The 23,315-nt window shown below is 38.6% G+C and overlaps 1 protein-coding gene across 10 annotated transcripts in view; it reads left to right on the top strand.

Annotated features, from left to right (window-relative positions):
• Positions 1–23,315, top strand: part of CNKSR2 (connector enhancer of kinase suppressor of Ras 2) — a 216,669-nt gene that overhangs the window by 140,102 nt on the left and 53,252 nt on the right. For all 10 annotated transcript variants that reach the window (XM_030019601.1, XM_030019599.1, XM_030019600.1 and 7 more), the window contains 4 exons: positions 16,789–16,837; positions 17,679–17,851; positions 20,004–20,077; positions 22,517–22,588. In XM_030019601.1, the coding sequence (XP_029875461.1) occupies positions 16,789–16,837; positions 17,679–17,851; positions 20,004–20,077; positions 22,517–22,588 (368 nt within the window). The remainder of the gene's footprint in view (positions 1–16,788; positions 16,838–17,678; positions 17,852–20,003; positions 20,078–22,516; positions 22,589–23,315) is intronic.

Here is a 23,315-nt window from a genome sequence, read left to right as displayed (position 1 = left end):
TTCATTAAGCCAAGGCAAACTGTTCGAGCTGTTGCTAATCTAGTGTGCAAGCAGGTGTTCAATGTGATCTATTACTGTAGTAATAGATAAAATGGTGCAGTTAAAATTGTCTTGAACCTTTGGGGCACAAGAGATGAAAGCTCTGACACATGATTATAGTTTTTTAAGTTCATTATGTTATTCCATATAGGAATTTCCTTGGTACGTTCTGCTTTGGTTTTGTTGCGGGAAAATAATGTGGTTATTTAGGAGGGAGATAGTGTCATGAGTAAAGAGAAGTTCCGCATCAGGTTAATAATAATCTGCTCCTGTCTGGATCAATACAACTTTCCCTTAATCTAGAAACAGCATTGCTATGGGAAGAAAAGGTTGCATCCTATTGTATATAGTAGGGAGTTATACAAGAGAAAGTAACCTTGCTTACAAACTGTTTCCAAACCTACACCAATCAACTTACATTATTGACCCTGCTCCTTCTCCCTTCCTGCCTCCTATGCCTTTGCCTTTTCCAGTGTATGCTCACTTGTTCAGGTGTATTTAGCAATACTTAATGACCTGCTTGTCATAGGAAAAGTGACAAAGTAACAGCTTCTCACTTTGCTGATAACCAGCCTATTTAAAATTGTTTAATTAATTACGGTAGTTTTCTTGGTCATTTTAATTGTATTTGAAAATAAAGTAAGTTTAGTAGCAAGATGTAGTATTTAAAGTTCATACATCTGGAACAGGTGGCTCAGGAACAGATGCAGGAAAGAAACAAAGGATTTGTTCCATAGGGATTTTGCTGAATCTACATGTGTAGATATGTACACACGCGTGCACTATCTTTAATGTTCCAGCTTTACTGTAAATAAGGGAAGAATAAAACAAAAGCCATCAGTTGGAGGGGTTTTGCTGCAAATTCATTGAAGTTGGCGCACCTTTGGCAAACTTCTTTTTTTCCTCTTTAGCAATGTGTAAACTATCCGTGTGGTCGGACCGCAGCTCAGTGACTCTTAACTCACGTAATTAATTTCAATACTTGCTGCAATGAGCACCTACAGAAAGCCAAGCACTTTCCTTTCTACTCTGCCAGTGAGGACGCTGAGGCGACGACCATGAGGGGTTTGGCCAAGGTTACAATTTCGGTTGTCTCTCTCTGCCAGTCCTTGTGAGGTTGCCGTACCAGTTCAGCTCAGTGGGTTTGCTCAGCAGAGGTGGTGGGTCTGCATCAGTCTGGGCATACAAAGTTCAGTTGGTTGCAACAGTGATCTTGTTGAACATACTGTAAGTGAAGAAGATTTACTTACAGACCTATTGCAAAAATCAGGTTTTAGCTGATTAAGATAAATTGGAAAGGAGACAGTAACTTCTAAGAAAAATAACTTTTCTACTTAAATGATGCATATTTCCAGATGTTTCTTGCCTCCCACCCACCCCTCCAGAGAAAAATACAGGAAAATGCTTTTTGAAAAACTTCAATTCAAAATGTATATATTTAGGTGTTGTCAGTACAAAGAAGAATTTACCAAAAGCTTATGATTTTGAAAACCTCAAAGTCTAACTGTACTTAAGTGGTTGATTTTCTCTTACTCATCCTATTCCTCTCTGCAAAAAGGCAGAAAGGAAGGAAAAAAGGACAAGGTACTTGAACATAAAGTACCTACATTTTTTAATGAAAATTCTTCAATCAAATACACATTTATTTATGAAACCTTTTAATTGTAGTATCAGTAAGTAGCTTTTAAGAAAGTGCCAAACATATGCATGTTAGTTTCCTAATAAACTTGTGCACAAGCTACCCATCATTTTCTTGCAAAACTCTTCTGAACAGAAATGGCATCTAATAAGCACTATATACTGGAAAACTATTTACCAAAAAAAGGACCAAATCCACCCCACTGAAAAACTAGTGGTTTATTGTAATTGTAAGCATCACAGTATTTAAAGAATTTCTGTTTGGTGAATTTTTGTTGTGGATATTTGTAACTAAACAAAAATAGGTTTGTAGAGAAAAAAATGAAAATCAGTTGCACAGATTTTAAGTAGGTGTCTGAAATCTAGAATGTCATTGTACCATTACAACAGATGGAGTTGGTACATTTTCTTCTTCAAAATGTTTGAAGTCCAACTATGGCAGTATTTAAATATCAAGGCTCCCTTTTCCTTTTTCTCCTCCCTGTTTTCACAATTGTCTATAGTTAGACTTGTAATTACTATAGAATAAAAGTCTAGCAGCTGACATCAAAGCCCAGTTTAACCTAAGTGCATAGTGAAAAATATTTTCCATAAGTATTTCCATAATTTTTGTTAAAATTTGAATTAGTATTGCTTCTTCTCTGTGGTCTTTCATCTCCATTTAAATATTTGTATTAAAATAATACTGGAGCTTGCAGAATGATTACAGACTTACAGGCATCAATCATCAGCAAAGGAAATTTTTAACTCCTGGAAAATGTACGCATAAGAAATACTTGATTTAAAAAATTATACTTGTGTTGAAGTTAAAAAGCATTGGTGTTTTTATATTCCTAGCTATGAAACTACACTGGATTTCAAATAACTCTCCAGAAATTAAATGAACATCATGAAGAGTTTTTGAAATATTTCATAATTGTGAAAAATTTTAGTCTATCTATTACCACAGTAAGAAAGGATTAAAAAGCTCATTTCTCTGCTGCTTTGTTGCAAATCAGCCCTTTACAGTCTAAATATAATTGTGCAAGCACTAGCTTCCACTGTAAAGGTAGGAGAACACAAACCTCAACTGAAAGTAGCACATGCAGTGTTGAAATTTCACGAGTGAAGAAACCGTCATTTTTCACGATGTCTAGCCTTTCCAGATCTAGCTCTCCCAGACTGGACTCCAAGTAGGCTCCCGGGCGCCTCAAGTAGAACAAGTCCAATAGTCTGAACTGCTGTGATGCCCTAGTTTCTTCTCAAGTACTTGCATGTTTATGAAGGTCCGGCATAGCTTGGCTCTGGCAAAAGCTGAACGCTTGGATATCCCTCTCTGGAGGTGACTGGAGCATTTATGACATTTACATCCCTGTCTTCTGTATGTTACACTGGTCATATCTCACCTTAGTTTTTGTAGCCTTACGGGGATGTAGGAGAGCACTTTGGCCTGTTTTGTGATTTCAACTCCTTGTTCATTTGCCCATCGACGAGCATGTAACAAGGAAATAAGGCTGTGACGATATCTAGGTCCACGTCTGGAAGTGGAAGGAGCTCACCGTTCTGCAATAGAAACAGAGCTGAGTAGGCTTACAAAGTTATAGAAAAATCTGATTTGGAGTTCTTTAAAAGACTCAAAGTCTATTCAGAGGCAAAAGTGCTGGTAAAATGTTTCATATCATGCGATGCAGAGTAGAATACCCAATTTTGCTATGAAGGCATCATGAGCACCTAGCCTGTAAGCATTTCTCTTGTCAGCTTCCTCTAGTGTAGTTCAGGTATAGAAGGCCTTTTGCTGTGAGAGACAATTGGAAAGAACAACAATTAACAAATTCAGTAAGGGGGAGACAGGTAAGAGGAAGAAACATAATGGACACTTCTTATCTAGTGCCTTCCTGAGTCTGAAACACTGTCATGTCCCGCAGCCACAATCATCCCATCGGCGGTAGGCAGCTTTGAATGCCTACACATTGGCACTTGTTGGGTTTCTTTCAGTTGGAGGCTCGTGGTTTTACGTATTTGATTCAGACAGAAGAGCAGCATCTCTCATGTTCTCGGGCTGGAGTAGTGGTTCCAGCTCTTGGCCAGCTTCTTCACTCCAAAAAGAAACTAACTAAATGATACTGTATGTATTCCTTCCTTGGAATGCAGCACTTCTTTATAAATGTAACAAGCACAAAACAAGTAATAAAAATAGTAGTTATGTTGTTAAAATCAGTGCAGGAACTTCATCTGGAACGTAAGTGAACTGTGTGGCACATAAACAAAATGGTGAAACCGTTAACCAAGAAGCAAAATATACGTTACTCCATAAGGTACTTGTGACAATTGGAAGTGATTGGGATAGCCATAAGATTGTTGTGCTAAAAAGTAAATCTAGATATTCCATCTGCGTTTGGTAAAAATCTAGTCCGAGATAAATCTTCTGTGTTTCTGAGAGAAAAATTCCTTGCTAATGCAAGATGGCATTCCATTATTTTTAGACTAGCACAATCAACCCAGAGGAGTAGAGAGGCCTCCTGGGTCTAGTCCTCTGCTATTGCAGTTAATCACCCTCAGTTAATCCTATTCAGATATGTATTAAACTCCACATTCAAATGTGTTACGAACTGCTGTTGCTAATGATGAGACCAGTAAGAGGAGGTAAACTGTGTGAATGGATGGCCAGTTGTCATAATTCCAAGAAAAATGTTGGACAGAGGAGAAGAAGGGAGGAAAGAGAACAAAATTATACTTAGCCTGCCAGCAAGAGAAAGGCATCGCTCCTAATGAATTTGCTACAGCAAAAAATCCAAATGCCTCAGAAACCAGCATAAAGTGCGTAGGATAATAGGAGAGCTCAGGCTGGGAGGGAGCTCCGGAGGTCTCTGCTCTGGTCTTTGGCTCAAAGCCGAAGGTCAGGCAGGGCTTCGCGGGGCTTTGCCCGGTCGGGTGTTGAAAACCTCCTGAGATGGAGACTGCACGAACTCGTGGCCAACCTGCTCCACTGCTTGGCTGTCCTCGAGGCAAAAGTGTTAGAGGTGAGCGATAAAACAGAGGTTTCAGCAGTAGCTGGGAGGATAGCGACTTGTTCGGATTTAAGGCATGGTTTTTACTGTTTCATTGCTGTTTAGCTAAAATCATCTTGTGAAAGTGCCTCGGTAATCTCGCGTTCCTTTTGCCAGTTCTAGACTCTCAGTCCTTTGAACTCAAGACTGGAGAGAGTGGATGTGCACGTGCAGCTTTTATACTTGAGTTCTGGTTAAGCATACATTTTGTGAAATATTACTATTTCATCTCCTCAGGAGGGAGTGCTAAGTTCTTTTAATTATATGGAATAATATCTGCATTGTTCATGAGGAATATTATTCCTGTCACAGATGAGAGAATATTTGTACATCTGCATTGCTTCTCTTTGAAAGAAGCGGTTAATACCATGAATTTTCTCTTATTGGGGAAGCGGTTGCCAAAATGAAATTTGAAGGTATTGAATGTGGGAGATTTTACATCTATTTCTATATACTCTGACATTTTTATTAAAATCCAGAGTTAACTCTTACAGCAAAGCAAAATGCTCTAGAGGTGAGGTAAGATTGGTTTATGGGCCATCATGAAGCACAATTGGTTTTTTTGTGGAAAATTTTTATTTTCATCTTTCTCTGTTACCCTATTTTGCATCTGAAAATGAGGGAAAAAATGGCCTGTTATAATTTCTTTCCATGACAAAGCTGGGGAATTCTCTAAAAATGAGAGAGTTGCTGTAAAGGTCATCTAGTCCAGCTCTGCCAGTCTAGATTTATTCCTTACTGCATATGATATAATGCTCTGAAAGTGTAATTTTACATTGTCAAGAGATGTAGATCTATAGACTAATAAATCTCCCAGCTCAGAACATTTCCTAATTTCCTTTCACATCCACATTCTGTATTTTTTTCTGTTATCTATTTCAATTAATCATTCCTGGTTGTATCCTGCTTTTATTACCCGATAGAGGACTTTTGCCTTTGTGGGTATTAGCATTGTTTGTACACCAGTAAGCTACATTACCTGTGGCTGGTACAATCACAATACAGTTGAGATATGTTTTTTTAATGTAGAATAAGTGATTCAGTCCGTCGGTTATTCCCCTTTGATAAAGAAGAGATTAAGCGCAGCGTGTTCATATTGTAGCAGAGAAGTGTATGTCAGGTATCGCACAGAGGGGACCCAGCACGAGTGATCGCGGCAGTGTGGTGGGGACCGTCACATCTATCGGAGCTTAGATCGAGGTCCTGACTTCACAGCCGGCTCCTCTCCGCACTCCTTTCTGCACAAGGAAAAGGGAGGTAGCAGCACTATGAAAGCAGGGAACCAAGGACACTGGCTGGCATGCGTCATGAAATCTGGCGTTCTAAAAGACCTCTACTGAGCGGTGAAAATGTTTGAATTAAGGGAGCGCAGATGCCCATTTCAGAGTTCCGTTTTATCAAAATGCTTTTGACAAGCAGCACAATTGTTTCTGAACAAGTGATTTTTTTTCAAAGTAGTGGTTTTGACTGGGAAGGAGTCTCAGCCCCATTCCTCCGCCCCGCTCACGCAGCAGTGGCCTCTCGAGCCTATTGCTGACACATAGCGTGGGAGATTGTGCGGTTGCACCTGGGAGGAAAATGGCTCTTTGCAGCAGTGCGGCTCCTGAACAGAACCTGTTTTATTAGGTGTTTCTATTTTACTGGAAAGAAGTGCTTGTTGCTTAGCGCCTGATCTCTGAGTCAGCCAATCCATCTCTGCTACTGTGCTGTGGAGGAAAAAACCTCTTATTTTTCATATAGAGATAACTGGGTTTTGTTCATTTCTCAAGTATATCCTTTTGCTTCCAGATTAACCCAGGTAGATAACATTTCTAACACTACAGAATCCTGACTTTAGAATGAAGTGTAAAACTAATTTAGTAAGCTGGTTTGTACCCGTAAGGTCACCATAGCCAGCACAGAATCAAAAAGACCTAATGTTATCTTTCCCCACCTTCTGAGAAGTGCTGTTTCATCTCATGCTTAGAGGAAATTCTACTGAATTCCAGCAAGTAATGTGACTTTTATCCTGGAATGAACTGTTCTTTTTCTACCTTAATTCATAGGTGCAATGAAAAGTGTTTGAAATGAATTTTAACAGAATGTATAACGGCTGAGGTACAAACGCTTTTTCCGTCATTTCCCCATGGAATCTCCAAGCCTCAGAAATTATAAGGACATATCCTTAACAGTAATGTAACCAGTAGATAAGGTTTTCTCCCGATCAATAGTACTACTTAAAAGGAGAAAATTTGGGATTGTATGTTTTAGCTTCTAGAGATGAGCAAGGAAAGCATTTTGGTGGCTGTAGTTTGTCTCGTGCATCTCCTTTGCTAAGACTGCTTTTTTCACGCACAACTGGGCACTAATTTCCTGTTTCACCAAAGCCTTTGTAAAGTCCCTAGCTCTGGAAAAGTACAATTTTCTGTTTTATTGGTTTTTCACCAAAAACTTAGTATTTTTGAAGGTGAAAATGAAATGTTTCTTTCACTGAAAGAATATTATTATGCCCAAGTGCTAACAGAGAATAGCTTGCAAGAGTATATCTTCTTTAAAGCAAGCCCCTGTTTTCTCAGTTCTGCCCTGGTTCATTACAGAGCACCTACAGCCCCTGCACTTTTCTCTGTCACGCAGTCAGACTGAGCACTGTGAGAGATCATGCCGAGGGACACAACCAGAAGTGTTGGTACCTGCTCCTACAGAAGGAGCTGTGTATCTACTGGTTTCATCATAAGCAAGCACCTAGGTGTTGTAGGCGTGCATGGGACCTTTATCTTAAGTAATGATTTTTCATCTAGAAAGACCATGGGCCTGATGAAAGGTTTTGTTAATGCGCTGGGGTGACTTCTGTGATGTTTTATAGTAGTTTAAGTTTTCTCCCCAGAAGGTCCAGGATCAATTCCACGCTGTGCCACAGACCACCTCTCTAATCTAACATAGATCACTTGCAGAATAAGTTTCTTAAATCTGCTTGGATCATCTTATTGTTTTAATGTTTGGATAAACATACAAGGAAAACCTACTTTTCCCGTGAATAAGACAGAAGTTTTCTAAGCAAAGCCAGATTTTTCCTGGAGGAAATTGCATCGCTTGAAAGAGTTTTGTTTGCCTGACTGGTATCTGCTGGAGGGACAACACAGCAGGGCACAAGCAATCCACGAGACCTCTGGAGTGTGTATGGGGTGACTCGTCTCAGTGATACTTTGTGAAAGGACAAGAGGCAATGGACATAATTGAAGTACAGGAAATTCCATGTAAATGTAAGGAAAACCTACCTTTTACTGTGAAGATGGTTTAACTGGAGCAGGTTGCCCATGGAGTCTGTGGAGTCTCCATCTTTAGACATACTAAAAACCCAACTGGACGCAGCCCTGAGCAACCTGCTCTAGTTGGCCCTGCTTTGAGCGTCAGGGCTGGATAGGACGATCTCCAGAGGTGCCTTCCTGCCTCAGCCCTTTTGTGGTTCTGTGACTGGTCCATTCTTTTAGTAAAGATGAAACTGGGAACTGCTCTTGGGTGGAAATCAAAATAAAGGGTTAAATACTATTCTGTAATGGGTGATAATTAAGTTTATTTTTTCTTCTTAAATGGGTGCAGTTGAAACATACACAGCGATGGAACAACTAGTGTATCTTGGACTTTTGCCATTAAAGAATACATAGAGTTTTCAACCCCTCCCTTTCTCTCATAGATTACTTACTGTCAATAAAAGCAGTGTGGGAGGTACCAAAATTACATGTTTCACAGTAGATGTAGAGCAGAAGAATGATCTCAGAATAAATTATTGTAATGAACAGCATTGTCTAGTTTAACTTTTTATGCTCATTTTCTTCAGGCAGCTGTGACAGTGCTGCAGTCCTTGTTCTGTCAGTCAAAGACAGTGGGGGAATATGAGAACTCTCATCTAAATTTGATGTAGTCCAGAAGTTTTACTGCTTCAGTATTTCAATTAAAGAATCCTGTGGCTTAATGGCTAAGAAGGAAAATCTTTCCCTGGTGGTAGCAAGCAGTACCACTATATATTATTTTCTCAACATGGCCTGCAGATTTAAAAAAGCGTTTTAATTTTTCTAAGTTTTGCATGCATTATGCTAACAACTTTGCACAAACAATCTACACTAGCTTGTGCAACTGCAAATTTGCATCCAGCTAATGCAATGTTTGCCACAGACCCCCCCCCAAATGACAAGAACAAGTTTAGGGATGGGATAATGAATAAGAATTTGTGAACAGAAAAGCTGTGCTTGCTATCACATTTCAGACAACCACAGTTCTGTCCTTAGCTAGCACGTTCTTCTTGGATAAGCAGCTATAGGAACAGTTGTATGAAAAGATTAGACATCTTTGATGTTATCAGCCCTTGTAGACTACCTAATAAGGAGAGCATCCTGCACGCTAATGTAGCCATTGCCTACAACAGAGGCAGCTAAAAAGTTGGCAGCTTCAAGGTCTCTGGCTACATTTTTTACAGTAAAAAGCTCTTAGCAGATTCCTCTTAAGACACTTACTGCTTCTTTATCCTTGTGGTCACTAATAAAATGCATGCGTTGGGAATTCATGGTCAGAGCTCCAAAACCACAGGCACCCAGTTAGGGCTGTGATTGTGCATGATAGATGGCATAGCCACGTACTCTATCTAGATCTAGTACTTCCTCGACGCCTTTCATAAAGCTACTGTGCGGAGAGGAGAGGAGTAGGAACAGGAACAGGGCCATTGGTTGTCAGGTAAATGTAGAGAATTATCTTGTCTGAAATGGACTTTTTGGCTGCTGCCAAAAAAACTTGCTTTGCCAACTTTTGCAAATACACATTCATTTGGCCTTAGTATTGAAACACCTTTCTGCAGCTCTGAAAAAGCAAAACTAAGGGAGTAGGAGGTGGAATATAGCGTGTAGGTTAACATACTAATCCATGAATTCTGGGATCCATTCTTCCAGTGACTGTTAATATATCTGTGCTACAACCCATTTGACAGAACCAGTGATTCATGCTTCTCTCTGTCTGAGGTACCTGCCATTTAAAAGGGAAATATCCACAGGATATTCAGTATAATGATTCTGCCTTACTTGTTGATGTTATTTTGTTTATCCTACTCACTTTTAGAGTAGGATATTCTAGAGTAGGAATTCTGTTCATGTATCATGTTCATACTGAGTTTTAGTATTAAATGTCTGAGCTAGAACCTTAGTGAATGCTGTCTTTTTAAGCCCAGGTATGGTACCTTTATTATAGAGTGTGCTCAAGAGCAGAGAGCGCTGTGCGGGGGGAGCAGAAGCATTTCTTACCAAAGCACCAAAAGATCAAGATTTTGTTCAATAAATTTTGCTTTTGGGAGGCAGGACTGAAGGCTTCAGGGCATTGTTAAGCAACTGTGGCATCCTTTGTCTGTAAATCACTTTTCATTCCAACTCACCATAGATTTATGAATTACTCACATATGATGACTGTTTTGTCATCAGCCTGTGACTTCAGCATAGGAAATATTTCTGGATCTGCTTTCATAAATTCACTGCTATGCTTCTGTATTAGATTTTCTCTCACATGGACCATCCCATTAACTGTATTTGCATTTTAGCTATCCAGAGTGAAGTTGCGCTTTTAGAAGGGTTGTGTAAACTACAGCTCTTGCAGCATCTTAAAAATAGTTTATTCACAGCTTAGTGCCACTTGGTACCATTTTGGGGCAACTAAATAGTTGTGGCCACAGATAAATCAGAAAATGTTGAATGTATGAGAAGTTCAAAATCCAGAAGTAAATAAAAAATGAACAATTATTCAGCAAAATAGGACCTTATAGCAGCCTTCCAGTACCTAAAGGGGGCCTACAAGAAAGCTGGAGAGGGACTTTTTACAAGGGCATGTAGTGATAGGACAAGGGGTAATGGCTTTAACCTGAAAAAGGGTAGATTTGGATTAGACATAGGGAAGAAGTTCTCCACTGTGAGGGTGCTGAGGCACTGGAGCAGGTTGCCCAGAGAGGCTGTGGATGCCCCATCCCTGGCAGTGTTCCAGGACAGGTTGGATGGGGCTTGGAGCAACCTGGTCTAGTGGAAGGTGTCCCTGCCCATGGCAGGGGGGTTGGAACTACATGATCTTTAAGGTCCCTTCCAACCCAAACCGTTCTATGATTCTGTGAAAATGTAAGAAGAAAAGAGAATAAAGTAGGATTTGGAATAATCTTGGAGTTTGTGATTACAGGAACAGGAGTATTTCCTAAAGCATCCTGCATGACCTGACAAATCAGATATGTCAAGCATGAGATTTTTTGCAGATACTCATTCTGTTAGCAGTTTCTGAATCCCAGTCAACACACAAAACTATTCAGACAAGGCAGTGGTCTTTGCCTTCCTCAAAAGGAACATAACTTACAGCATAGTCTTTCCTTAACCCACTTTTTAGTAGGTTCCCTTTTGAGTGTAATTTTACCCATAGATGCTTCATTTGACCCTTAGGCCTGGTAACTGATTCCTTCAGAGCATCAGGTCATGCCTCGTCTCTTCTCTCCTACGCCAGTAAAGTCCTGTGTGGCCCGGCTTCAGCTCTTGTTCCAAAAACTGCCTCACAGATGCCCTGTGTGGACTCGGCTAGCTTCAAGACCTAGCTGACTGTCAACAGTAATCTTTGTGCTTATTGTGAGGGCTAAACATAATAACAGGTCAATACCTGCTCCTGCTGTAAACAAAACCGTTCTCTGTTGTGAGTGAAATTCTGCTGCAGATTGGCAGGAGGTTTCAAACTTCTGGAGCTGCCAGAGGTCTCTCATCATAGCTGTGTAACATAGTCCTTGAAAACTGTATTTTCCACAAATATCCATAAAAATAATTAATACTATCTATCATGAGCTCTTAATGGAGCCTAAACAAGATGGTAAACAAAAAAGATTTTGGCAAAATCCTCTGTCGGGAGTACCCTTAAGCATAAGTTGTTAGTAGTGACGGGTAGTGTAACAATGTAATATAAATAGCTTTGAAATTTTCCCCCTTTTGACTCTTCTTTTAGCTCCAAAATTTTGGATCTCAGCACACCAAATGCAGAGAAACATGTATATGTGGTGTATCAAAACTGTGAAAATAGAACATTGCTGGTGTTCTCAAAGTATTGACTGTGAGAGATCAATCAAATAATTGGCAGCACCAGCTTTCATTTTTTTCCAGATATTGGCTTTTCCATCTGCTGCAGAAAGTTCCAGTAATCAGAAATGTTACAAGCTACTCTGCTGGAACTAGAGAAAGTTATCTTACAGTGACAGAGGGGAACTGTCTGACTGTAAATAGTTCCTTAGTGTCTAAACTTGCAGCTTGAAAAAAATTGGATTTGACTTGAGCTCTCAAAAAAACTATAAAGATACCTGCCATTTTCTTTCCCAATCAGACTGAGCTCAAATTCAGGTAAAAGAATTAGAGATTATTATTTCCATAACCTGATTTTCTCTTCCAGCTTTCTGAAAATGAGCGAGTGGAAAATCTCTGAAGAAAAGTGGAGAAACACATAAGCACTTGAAAGAGGATTTTAGGAGCTGTCAAATTTCATACTAATTGCTATGGCCAATCCAGATCTTCAGAGAAGCTTCAATTATGGTCTTTTTTTGGTAGACCTACAAATTTTGTAACCATGAAGGGATTCATGTAACTATTAGAATACATCTATTTTTTGGACATGGATGCCGTGTTCTGTTGGTCACACATGGAATTTATATTAGATCTAAGAGAAGCTCCTGTATAGGAATAGTTTGACCCCAAATTTTTAGACTCCCTGCTCAGACTCCTGAAGTTTGGCAAAATAACCAGTGCTCCCAAATCAATAGTTTTGATAACCTACTCTGTCTTCTTGTCTTCTACTTTTATTTGAGGTATCAGCTGGAACAGAAATTTTCTAACTTTCATCACACCATGAGTTTTATCAGATATTCATCTCTCCTGATAGCAGTTTCACTCCAATTTAATATTGGTATTAGAAGATCAGTTTATTAAGTTTCCTATCTGGCATGAAACAAATAAATTAATTGAAACTTAAATTATTTAACACTTTTATTTAAATACGTTTTTCCAAATACAGACCTATCAAATTACTGCTAAGTAGTGCATGATGAATACATTTTCAGGCTTCTGAATGTTAATGACTAACTTTCAAACTTGCTTCCCTTCTGAGCAAATATACAGAAGGTGTGGTACTAACCAAGAACAAATACTTTATCCCAAGAGCTGAAAGCCGACAGAAACCTGGAGAACTCTGATGATGAGAGGAAAAACCCGATAGTCTCATTTCTTGAAAATTTTGTGTTGTCCATACAAAGATGCTGATGCGTGACTGTGTGCATGCAGAAATTGTTGCACATATACCATCTATATGTGATTATTTTCTTGCTAAAAGAACAAATACAGTTACCGGTTGTTGGTGACCTCTTTTGTTAGTGTGATCCTTCACCTGGAATATTTTTACTATGTAGCTGTATTACTGCGCTAGAATTCTAAAAGTATGGCAAGGCATACCCTAGGGCAGATTGCTATTTACAGCTGTGCAGTCTTCTGATGGGCTTTCAGAACTCTGTCAATCATTTTGAAGAGTGTTAAAGTAAATATAACCCACATCGGAAGTTTGGTAATGAACAGTTGCAGGAAGAGAGGAACTGTTCTGGCTCTTCCATGGACGATGAAATCTCCATTGGCTGATGGGATGTGCAGCTAAGCCCTCGGAAAGTTGGGTCTAGAGGTAGGCTAGCACCTTTGTTTAAAAAAAAAAACAGAAACAGCAAAAGCCCCTTTGATAAATGATGTTTTGTTCCTCTTGAAATACATGTGCTTTGGAGGCTGCTGGCAGCAATGGCAGACAGATATATATACCTAAAGTGTTTCTTTGATATTCTATTTAGACGTGCATTTGTCAGAGGGCTTAGTTTAGGTATATTACTAAATATGACAAGCTCAGACATCACATATTACAGGAGAAAATTATTGCATTCAAAAAACTGAGGCTCAGTGTATTCAAGGGGTTTTTGATATATGTTAAATATCAAGTAACACCTTGCTTTTGCATAATGGAAAGTTTTGCTAATTGTATTTTGGGCGACTGGAAAGCATATTATTCAGGATATGATAAAACAGTTTCAAATTTTCTGCAGGAGTGACAGTTTCCATTTGGGTTAAGGTATTCATCTATTTCTTCTTTTCAGTGGCAGTCTTGTTTCCATTTTATTTATTATTTTAAGTTACTAACAACTTTCTTTAACATAGAATGCTGTTTTCTATTTCATTTCATGCTTGCTCTCAGAATTAGTAGAAGAGATGAATTCTTGGAAACTGGGACAAGATGTATGTGAAAGCAGTTGCTCAAAGCTCAAGATGTATCAGAATCAAAACACAGTGAACATATGTTGAAATCCGGCCTCGTGGGCAGGTGATTAAACTGTATCTTGCAGCAAACTTGCTTTAGTACAACTAAATTTCTGGCTTTGGTGTGAAACCATATTTTTAGAGTTCATGGTGTTAAAAAGAAGTATTTATATTATTTCCATATTTGCCACACCACAGAATTAAGCTGTAAAAGGGGAAACATGGTGGCCAACGTTAGGACAGGTCACTTACAGAGGCTGTGGAATCTCCCTCTTTGGAGGTAGTTGGATCTAGGCTGGAGATGACCCTGAAGAACATGATCCGGCGCTGGCTTCAAAGCAAGCCTTGCTCTGAGCAGGAGGGAAGACATGACCTCCTTCATCGTTCTGTGATTCTGAGCAGCACTGAGAAAATGGCGTTAAGCATTATCTAATAACTGGGAAGAAGCTGCAGATTGCATTTGGTGATTTCCTAAAAAAGCAGCAGAAGAAGCATTTTTAGATTTTATTCTCACTTGGGGTTTTTTTGGATTATATATCGTGTGAGTTTGAAACTGAATGGCACTGACTAATGCATATTGCTTATAAATCTTAAGGGTAAAAAAAAAAAAAAAAAAAAGCTGGTGCTGTTTTTGCAAAGGACGAACCAACTTGAAGCCTGAAGTCTATGTAAAATAATATAAAGTGTTAGCTAAAAATCAGTTGAATAGTTCCCAGGAACTTCACTCAGTTGTAGATTTTGTCCTTAATTATAATTTAATTTAATGAGCTAATTTAGAATAATAACTGAATTTAATAAAACCTTTCTATTTTGAAATATGACATAATGTATGGTAAAAGGGCTAGACGTCTAAATTACATGCTGTCTTCCTATTAAAAACTGATACGCCTTCATTACCCTTTCTTCCCAAAAACTGACTCGGAAGTTGAGAGGTGCGAGCTCACATTTGCAGGTTCAGTTTACAGACGAAACGTTTAAAGAGAAGGCTTTTCATATTGTTCTCATCTGCTTTCAGAATCACTTATAAGAAAACCAAGCGGAGGTTTTCCTTTTCCATTTTGGCACTGTGAAAATATTAGTGCAGAAAAGTCAAGCGGCCGAATGAAATTGTCTGGGTTGTGAACTGAGAAGTGCTAAAGTTTTGGGTTTGTGCGTGTGTGTTTTTTTCAACCACTTTGAATTAGGTGAGATTTTCAAAGCATCTGAGAGGGAGTTATTTACACACTTCTGCCCAGCCACTCTCTTATTTCTGGGCCACAAGGATCTCTCTTGGTCCCACGCAGGCTGAAGTATTTCACGCGACGTAAGTTGGGATGGTGTTGCTGAGAGCTGGTACTGACTGAATAGCAGCTGAGAGCTGCTACTGCTGATGTAGCGGAAGAAAAAGGACAAGAGCCAGGGAACGAAGACAAACGGGCCATTTTTTTCTTCCCAGCGGAGGCCTATTTTGGCCATCTGGGGCGGCAGTACGGTTGAGTAGCCTTCTTCAGATACGGTCTGCAAGGGAGCAGCACATCTACCGAGTCAGTTAATTTTTTATATTACGCTTGATTATGGTTGTATTGACGGTAAGTTACCCCTATGGACGTGTCAGTATTTGCTGCTTGAGAATGTCTCCGCTGTGAGGCAAGACATCCCTTGGAAGCTGAGCCTCAGCCTCCTGCACGTCAGCTCAGGTGTTGAGGAAGCAGGGAGGAGAAAACGAAAAGCAAAGCAGCTCGGAATTGGAAAGGGAGCCTTGCAAGCTGGGGTGAGGGTTTGTCTTATCTGCTAGGAACAGGATTTGAGCTTACAGGGCTGTCAGTGCTTTTGCTTATGTTTATTTTTATCAAGTGGCACAAAAGCTTTGATTTTTGTATTGATTCATGGTAAGCTGAAGTGAGAGGTTTTAATGCTCAGACCCTCAAATGTTGCCTTTTCTTAGTTTCAGCACTAATACATTTGTCTTTATAGAAGGCTAAAATTCAACAACAACTTTAAATTTTGGAGTGATTAATTACAGAATTATTCTTTTATTTCACTAGAGTGATTATCTGAGTCAAAGTTTTTTAACAGAAGTGACCACAGAATGTGGTAATACGTATTGCCATTTTTAATAAGCTGGGATCTTAACTAAAGGAATAATTTCCATCCTGTCTCATTGCCAAGGCAATGGGTTGGTTCGTGGGAGTGGATCAACTGGAGGGAAATACTTCCAGTCAAAACCTGGTAAGAAAAATAGTGTTTTCTGTTTCAGAGTATTTATTTGGGAGACTTTTCCCCAGTTGTGATTTCGCAGAATTTTATTAGTGTCTTCAAAAATACTGGGCCCATTTCTGAGCAAATTGTCTGGTGTTCTAAAGACCATTGTATAAATGCCTTCAGACCTGCATTAGGCAATGTGTTAATCTGCATATTTACGTATTTATGTCAAGAAGACCTTAATTAGATGATGTATTAGAAATGCAGGGGCTGTGGAGCTTCACTATCTTACTAACCAAAGGGAGACATTCCTTCCTTAACAGAATAAGAGAAGAGCGATCATTTTAGAGAGAAACTTCATTTGTTTTGGCAAATTAATTTGTGGTCTATTTTAAGATGTTTCCCTGTGTGCTTTTGCTTTACAACCTTGTGAACAGATGAACTAAAATTACCTTTTTTTTTACGCCTCCAAGTCTGTTAGCTGGTGTTACCTGGTGATGACTTCAGCGTTCGCAACGTTACACTTCTTTTATGATAAGGCTGTGTTTGAACATAAACACTGTGTTTTCACTTCTTCCGTTTTGATTTTCTTGTAGACATTTCAGCAGTCTTCTCTACAGCAGAAAAGTAAAAAGAAGAACAAAGGTAAAAATTAAATTTGTTTTCATGTATTGGTAGGAAGTGAATTGGCAACATTAATGTTTATGGTATTGCGGTATCTGAGGAACTAGAATTTGTTAGCTCCGATACAATGTTGAGTTCAGTTGATCAGGTTGAGAAGGTGTTAGTCCAGTACTGATGTCTCATAGTTTCCTAATGCTCCTCTACCTGCATATACGTGCTGTTGTTTATTTTTGAATACTTAGACTCTAGGCTCTTTGGGGCCAGGGCTGGTTTTTCCAGCTGTGTGCATGTAATGCCTTACTGCAGCCCTTGCTCATTACCTAAGCTGTCAGGTAATTTATATCAGAGTAAATTGTCCTCCTTTGATTTAGAAGTACAAAGGCCTTAGGAACTGTTTAGTTGCAAAAGGAGCTGCAAAGAGAGGGTTTTGAATACCTGTGAAGTACTTACCTAGTTGTTTTTGGCAGCCAGGTGTGAAAGTACATGAATTTATATGCTGTGTGCTTTAATCTGATGTGAAATATTAATTTGTTGAAAATTACAAATAACCATCTTGCCTTTCTTTTCTCCATAATGTCTTCTCTTTCTGTGTTGCTTTTTTTTTTTTTTTGTCTTACCCATAGAATAGGAGCTCTGTGAGGTGCTGAACATGGTTTGTTTTGGTTTCTTTTGGTTTTTAAATTATGTTGCCTTGCACAGACTTTGTGGTTGAAATAGAATGTTTGTAATAATTTATTCATGGCAAATTGAGGTTGAAATTTTTAATTAATTCTCTTAAGCAAATATATAGTGCTTTCTGGCAAGCTGTCTTGTTGATTTAGTGGACAAGTCAAATGCTTTCACATCAACTTGTCATTTTCAGCTCCTATTCCTGGTAAAAGCAAAAGACGGATCTCATGTAAAGATCTTGGTCGAGGGGACTGTGAAGGCTGGCTTTGGAAAAAGAAAGATGCCAAGAGTTATTTCTCCCAGAAATGGAAAAAATACTGGTTTGTCCTGAAGGATACATCTCTATATTGGTATATAAACGAAGAGGTAAGCATCTGTGTTCATTGTCTCAACAAATACCCTGTGTAGTGCTGTTGTCATGATTCAGTGGGAAGCCAGTGCTTTGAGTGCTTAAATATGTGAATAACTTTATTCACCCAAATAATCATACTGAAATTAATATTAACTGCCTGACTAAATCACCATTAAGGTCCGGAGATATGTGGTCCTTCAAATTCACCTTTTGCTACAAGGAGAAGTAACACACTTTCCTGTGTCCTGCTGTCACCAGTTTAGAATCAATCTATCCTCAAACCCTTGAAAGGCAAAAGGTAGTTATTTAATCCTGTCATTCAAGCTTAGTCATGGGAGTGTAAACTTTAATGATGTGCTGCCTGGTGTTCCTTGTTTATCTGTGCTACTGAAATCACCAAAACCTCTGGCAGTTAAGGAAGATGCTTTTGTTTTCTCAGTTGTGTTCTCCTGTCGTTCCTTCTTTGTAGCTTTAGATATGATTTCAGTGCTCATTTATGCTGAACTTAAAGAGCGCCAGAGCAGCCCAAGTGAATTGTGTACAACTTGGATTGTGCAACATGTTCTGCATTAGTACTCGTTTATTTATATCAGCTTTAGCAAAAGAGCTTTTTGCTAGTGAGTTAGGAAACCTTAATTTTAAACCCTATTAGTCTCATTAGTAAATATCCTGAGATAAAATCATTGCCAACGTGTGGATGCACTCAGTCCTGGACTTGTTCTTTTAATCACTGCAAGCATTTGTACAAAACCATTTTAAAATACTGTGATCCCCAGCTCTTCCCTGAGTAGACAGAAAGCAAGTTGTTCCATGAACAGAGTTACCAAAGCTTGTTTTCCCACAAACTCATCCCATTTGTGCCTCGATCCCAGCTTCAGATCGGTAACCCTAACTCCCTCCCCTCCCTCCTCCCTCCTCAAGGTCTGCTATGAGGTCTTCATCAGGGAGGTAATTCTTATCTCCAGGTACGATGACTGGTCTCCAGCCCTGGCCAAGGAGCGTGCGGATCCGCCGAGCTGTGCCTCCCTTTCCCGGGGAGAGGGCAGTGGTCTGAGCGCCTCTGTCTCCCCTGTCCCAAGTTTCCCCGAGATTTGCTGAGACTCGGTTATTTTTGAGACCTCAGCTCCCTCACCAAAGTGTCTGCAATCACCACTAGATTCAAAAGCTGGGGGGGGGGGGGGGAGCCTCAGTGGGCAGATGGACAAACAAGCAAACGGTGCTCTTGCCAAAATGTTGTTTCCTTAGGCAACCATGCAGAAAAGAAATAGCAAGTTTATTCTAAACAGCATCCTTTCGATTTTAAAATACCTGTTAATGCAGAACCTGTTACAACCTTGTACCTTCCACAGAAGAACTCTAGTTCCAGGTTTATATGCTGATTTGTGTCTTTTATTTATTTAAAGAAAGCATATGGTCATATGGATTGCATATGTAGCATAAATAAACATGGAGATTCTGAGAAAAAGATGTAGTTCTGTGGAATTCCTTAACATACATTTGTGTTTTCTGCAGCTTCACTTTCATGATCCTGTATTAATTTCTCATGCAAAGTTATGAGCAGTTGTTATTGATGTATTATTAGTGGCTTAAAATAAATAATGCTTTCAAATTGTGAAAAGTCAAGGGAGATTGAATATCTGATAAAATAAACTACGTGCAGGTCTTGAGAGGAGAGGGGAGGAAGGTCAGATGTCTCCTCTCTTGAGTGTTGGAGAGAGATGAAAGTAGCTGAAGAGATATCATGCCTCTTAGCTGTGATACCATATAAAGATGGTAAACAGCACACACTGAAATTGCTTTTTTCCCTATTTCTTACAGCAGGCTGCATTTCTCCTTACTAGTTAGTCCATCTTCCCCCAAAATTAACTAATTACAATAACTAATTGCCTGAATACATTTGGTCATTTTGTATATTTTCCAGTGCTGGTTCAGCTGTGAAATTGTTTGAGAAAACTGGGTATTTAAAATTTTATTTTACACCAAGGGATCTGTCTTACTACTTTGGCAAAAGTCCCAGTGACTTCTGTGGGAGGTTTGCCAGAGCAGAGCATACATTAGTATTCCTTATGTAAGAAGCAGGCAAGTGAAAATATCTTGAAGTTTTCAGTGTGGTGGGTTTTTTTCCTGACACCTTAACAACAGTAATATCTAGAACTATCTTTGCAGGATGAAAAAGCGGAAGGATTCATCAGTCTACCTGAATTTAAAATTGACAGAGCCAGTGAATGCCGCAAGAAATAGTAAGTATGCTCAAAAATAATGCGGTGATACAATAGAAAAAGTGGAACAAAGGATGAGGCTTTCCCTTAAAACAGTGACATAATGGACTTTGTTACAATATTAATTTGCTTGTATTACAGAATAAGCTCATACAGAACAGGCAAATTCAGTGTGGTTTCTGTGTGCCACCTTTCCTGAAAAAAGGTTTTTTTTCGCTTTATCATGAATCACAGTGCCTGACTAGAGCAAAATGAATTAAGAGCAAGAAGGCTGCTTGTCTGCTTCTGTACCTTTATTTTCCTAGTTTTCCTTTCTTCTTTTGTTTCCTTTCTGGTTTGGGGGGTTATTTTGTTTGTTTGTTGGGGCTTGGAGAGTGTGTGTGTGATATCATTAAGCTCAATAAAGGGCTTTAAGCAGAATAAAGAGACCATCCAAATAAAAAAGTCCCCAAGTTCATAGCCAGGCATTAGTCTTTAATGTGACTCCAAATTGGTTAACATCATCTCAAAGTTTGCTGACTCAGTGTATCTGTCCTGAGGCAGAGTAAAAAAAGAGAATGACAGTGATTTGCTGTATTTTTGAGGTATGACCTAAAGGTTTCAAATAACTTTTCTTCTCACCTAGCTGTGTGTGGTGCAGTCTAGATTTGTGCCATTGCATAAATCCATTTCTTATTTAGATGCAAATTCCAGCATGTATAGCAATGTGACAGGTGCATACTCCCACAGAGGTATTTTTAGAGTTGTTATTGTTGAAAACTTTTTGCCTTGCCTTCTAATGGTTTTTACTGTTCTTTTAAGTTTATCAAGACTGTGGAATCACTGAAATTTGTACAGAAAAGCAATTTCAAAAGTAAAACGGCATGATTTGTAGTACATACAGTTCTAAAGAAGACACTGACCTTGTATCAGTTGGTCTACATATCTCTTCAGGATGAACTCTACTCTTCATGATGGTCTCAAAGGGCAGAAAATGAAAACTGCATTTAAAAAAAAAAAATACATCAGCTTGGGCTTATTGTCCTGTGTCCTTGAGCTACATTGCTGAAGTGCTTCATTTTTTCTTTTTTGTTGGGGCGGCAGCATTTCTCATTTCTCAGAATTGCACCCTGCTTAAATTATTTTTTTTACCTGATTTGGTATCTACTGGAGAGTAGAACATAAAATATGCCTATTAAAGTTCCTTGCTTGGGTGGCAGATAAAGAAAAAAACCTCTAAGAATCCAGACGACAGATGCTGTAAGAATTTTAAGAAGTCAAGTTTTGGGTCTCAGTAACTTGATGATGTCTTTCTAAACTGAGCAGATGTTACTGTACATCTGCTTTCACTTGCATAACATTGTGTCATGCTCTAATGCATTAGAGGAATTCTTTTTGTCTCAATTTTATATTACCTTCACTAGCAGTAACTTTCCTGGATATCAATTTCATATCCTCGTTTTTTTAAAACCTATTTTCATATATTTACATATATGTACACACACAGACATATATATTGAAAATTGCAAGCATGATACACATGAAGAACATCATTACCATTTTTCTGAGACACAATGGGTTAGAGAGTGAAAATTATTTTGTTATTTTTTGTATATATATCAAATGCATTGTGTCTCAGAAAAATGATGATGATCTTCATGTATCACGTTTGCAGTTTTCCTTATTTTCTTTGGGACTCTTATGCATTTTTTGTTCTTATTTTAACAGAGACCTTCAGGCTATCCTCAAAAATGATTCTTCTGTACTGTAAATTATTAATTACTTTCAGATGCATTTTCTGGATCTTCAAGTACTTCACCATAAATCTTTATCCAACATAGTTAAAAAATTCTTTCTAGTAATTTATTTCATATTATGTATGAAATGCAGTAATTCTCTCAGCCCAGTCATGTTGATTACTTTGGTGGAAAGAAAAGATGAGATGTAATTGCCCATTGCTTCGAATGCCCTCAAGAACACAGTGCTGATTTATAACAGCTTTTCAGAAGTCAATCAGCACATCACATTTTTCTGTTTGAAACGCAGCCATTAGAGCTAAAGGTCATTGGGATGTGAGAAATCAGGATTGAGAGTTTTTCTGTTGTATCAAATAAATTGTTCAGTCAATTTTCTGTTCAGAAAAAATTGACACCTATAGGTATATCAGCAAAATTACCTGATACATAAAATTATATCCTTAACTGGTTAACTTTATCCAAATATAGTACGCTGCAGGTGATTGTTCAACAATAGTTACACACATATGAATTAAGCATTATTTAGAAAGGGGTAGCTGAAGAGTACTTTAATTGGTGAAATCTGGCACAATCCTAAAAGTTGTATGTTTATAGACTGCTCAGGGGCATCCAACAACTCAGGAAATCTGAACTCATCTCATTGCTTGGTGACTAGACTATCTTACATTTTGTTAAAAAGAGAGTTGTGACATTGCATTTTTATAATTGTGTTTTTCCTCTACAGTGCATTCAAAGCCTGCCATCCTAAGATCAAAAGTTTTTATTTTGCTGCTGAACATCTAGATGATATGAACAGGTAAGGAAATCTCGCAAAGTTCAAGGAACCATTCCTTACGTGTGACACTTCTTGAAGCTAGTAATAATACAGTGATAATAAATTATGTGTTAATCTAAAAGGTTAAGTTTAATAGCTGAGAAAATAAGTGCAGAATAGCATTGTTTCTGAGTGGCTGCATATACTAAATCTTCAATTCATGCAAAAACCCCTTTTTTTGAAACAAAGGTTTGACAATTTCTAGAAACAAGATTCCCTCTTTGTAAAAATAAATCAATACAGTATGTGCAACAACATCCAAACACAATTTGGGAATTCCAGGTTTCTGCTTTTGCCTGTGCGGCACCTGCAAAGGTGCAATATCTCCAAATCTGCTTCCTAACATACTCCCAAAGTATGTGATACTTGCTCTGGGGATGCTTCAATTTCTGGCCCTGGAGGGAATGAGAAGTTGGAGAAAGATTTAAAGCAGTCACTGATTTTTCCTCTGCCAGTCTTGAAAAAGGAGGTGGAGATTACAAGGAATTAATTTTGCTGTTTCTCTCTACTGCCATGAATTTAACCTGCACGTTGAAGTGAAATTTTGGTTATATTGAATTTAGTGGGGAAAATTTCAGCAACTCAAAAAGAACAAGGACTTAAGTCTTAGTTCTTTGGGCATTGAGTTTTACCGTATCTATTTTAAGCCACTTGTGCATTTTTTTCAGAAAAATGATTGAGACTTCAGCACAAAATAAACACAGTTCCT

This window comes from Aquila chrysaetos, chromosome 7, assembly GCF_900496995.4.
Source record: "Aquila chrysaetos chrysaetos chromosome 7, bAquChr1.4, whole genome shotgun sequence".
Taxonomy (NCBI): domain Eukaryota; kingdom Metazoa; phylum Chordata; class Aves; order Accipitriformes; family Accipitridae; genus Aquila; species Aquila chrysaetos.
This window is presented reverse-complemented; position numbering and strand designations above follow the sequence as displayed.